The 2,004-nt window shown below is 67.3% G+C and overlaps 1 protein-coding gene across 1 annotated transcript; it reads right to left on the bottom strand.

Annotated features, from left to right (window-relative positions):
* Positions 1 to 236: 236 nt before the first annotated feature.
* Positions 237 to 1,633, bottom strand: LOC136278868 (uncharacterized). Its single transcript, XM_066162022.1, has 2 exons — positions 1,475 to 1,633; positions 237 to 941 (listed from the first exon to the last, which is right to left on the bottom strand). Exons 1-2 carry the CDS (start codon positions 1,631 to 1,633, stop codon positions 237 to 239), a joined length of 864 nt encoding a protein of 287 aa, XP_066018119.1.
* Positions 1,634 to 2,004: the final 371 nt, after the last annotated feature.

The raw sequence follows: 2,004 nt of genomic DNA, 5'->3' as shown, positions 1-2,004 counted from the left end.
GAGGGGCTGAATAGCCTTCGATAGGGGCAGCGCAGCACTGTAATGGTTTCGAGAATGGGTCGAAGCCCATCGGTCCCACGTGGAGCGCCCCGAGGGGTCGACGACTTGCGGAGACTCAAAACATGAGTAAATACAAGAAAACAAACAAAATCGATATTATCGATATTGTATGATCGATATTATCGATATCGTTTTTCTTAAAGAAAAAACTAGACAACAAATATACAGAAACCACTTCATTGGGTCGTTGGACGAAACCCCAGCACCGCGGCACCAGGGCTGTACCGCCGGTTTCCCCGGCGCCCAACGTACTGACCCCAGGGAAATTGGCGGGAAGGCGGGCTTGGCCCCCCGTCCGCCCCGCCCCGTTTCTGGCATGTATGTCCACGCCTGTCGGGCCGATTACCCATCCCCCCCGTGCCTCCCCCCGCGGGGCTCACCACTTCCTGCGACGCCCTCCCGGGGTCGTTGCTCCTGCGCAGCTCCGCCCGCGCCACCGCCACCAGCGTGTGCGCCGTCATCGCGTCGAAGACGCCGTCGCTGGCCAGCACCAGGAACTCACAGTCGTCGTCGATCGCCACCTCGACGATCTCAGGGCGCGAAATCAGCGGCCCTGCCCCCCCGTCCTTCATCCCCGGCAGGTGGAAGTCCCCGATCGCGCGGCTGACGCTCAGGTCGCCGTTGAGGTAGCCATCCGGGGTGACCGTTCCCCCCGCTGCCTCCACCCTTGCGCGTTCAGCCGGGCATGACGGCCTGTGGTCGTTGGTGAGGATCTGGGCGCGGCCCGCGCGGCTGAGCACCGCGCGGCAGTCGCCCGCGTTGGCGACGACGATGCTGGAGCCGATAACGGCGACGGCCAGGGCGGTGGTGCCCGAGGGCGCCAGCCGACCGGCGTCCACGGCGGCTGCGAAGGCGGCGTCCACGCGCTGGAAGGCGGAGCCCTGCAGAGCGGGTAGAAGCGGTGTGCGGGGGTTGATGTGGGATGAGCGGGTGGGGTTCAGTTTGAGAGCAGCAGGGGGCAGGAGAGGGCGTGAAATGCCGACAATGGGGAAGGGGGTGGGTGGGCGGAGGAGAGCGGAGTTGAAGCAGTCGGGGGTGGGGGGGGCTCACCAGCGCCTTCTTGAAGTCCACCACCAGGTCCTCGTCGCCCATCAGGCAGCCCGGCAGCTCCGCCTTGACAAAGTTCGCGGCGTCCGCGCCGCCGTGGCCGTCGCACACCTGCGCGTCGTCGCCCGGCGGGTCACGCCCCGACGTCGGACGGGTCGAGGTGGGGGCGTCACCTCACCGCACGCACCCGCTCGCCCGATTTAAACCGTGGGCGCGCGACCCCCCACCCGTCACAGCGGATCAAGCCCTTCCCCCTGGCCCCATTTCCTCGGCGCGCGGCGCCTGGGCAAGGATCCACGTCCTTGGATCCGGCTGACCCCCCGCGAGTGCTGCGAACCGTCGTTTCCCCCTCCCCCTGTCCTCTCACCACATAGAATCCCCGACAGCGCTCTGGGCACCCGCCGCCTTCCCCCGCCGCGGCCGAATGGGCGTCCTCCATCGTCCGCCGCCCGCCCACGTCCTCCGCTGATCCGTGCCGCAGCACGCACCCGCCGTGTTCGCCCGGCGACGACGCAACGCCGCCCATCCCTCGATCGCCGCCCTGGCCGCCCGTGATGCCGAACTCCCAACCGCCGCTCGCGCGCCTGGCCCCGTCTCTTTGGCCCGACAGCGTTGCCGTGCCTGTCGCGGCGGATAGGAGAGGAGGGGGTCGAATTGGGGGGGATGGGGGCCGTAGCTGGCTGGGGGGGATTGGTTGACCGGTCAGAGGGGTTCCAGTTAGCCTCCCAGCGCCGCGGGGCCCGGCGGGCACAGGCACTATATTGCGCCCAATGGGTTTAAATCGGTACCGCGCGGATTCTGGGATTCGGGATCCTTGGTCCCCGTGGTGCGCCTCTGTTTCCGTGGATCCCGACGTGGAGCGTTGGCTCGCCCTGGTGTAATCAAAATCGCGGAGAT

The sequence above is a fragment of the Pocillopora verrucosa genome, unplaced genomic scaffold (assembly GCF_036669915.1).
Source record: "Pocillopora verrucosa isolate sample1 unplaced genomic scaffold, ASM3666991v2 scaffold_98, whole genome shotgun sequence".
Classification (NCBI taxonomy): domain Eukaryota; kingdom Metazoa; phylum Cnidaria; class Anthozoa; order Scleractinia; family Pocilloporidae; genus Pocillopora; species Pocillopora verrucosa.
The sequence above is the reverse complement of the archived record's forward strand: the minus strand, read 5'-3'. Positions and strand labels throughout refer to the sequence as shown.

Bases quoted from the DNA above. Each gene is read 5' to 3' on its own strand.
- LOC136278868 (XM_066162022.1), bottom strand. From the start codon at position 1,633: ATGGGCGGCGTTGCGTCGTCGCCGGGCGAACACGGCGGGTGCGTGCTG. The intron at 942-1,474 runs GTGAGAGGACAG...CCCGCTCTGCAG, and splicing joins GCTGTCGGGGATTCTATGTG to GGCTCCGCCTTCCAGCGCGT.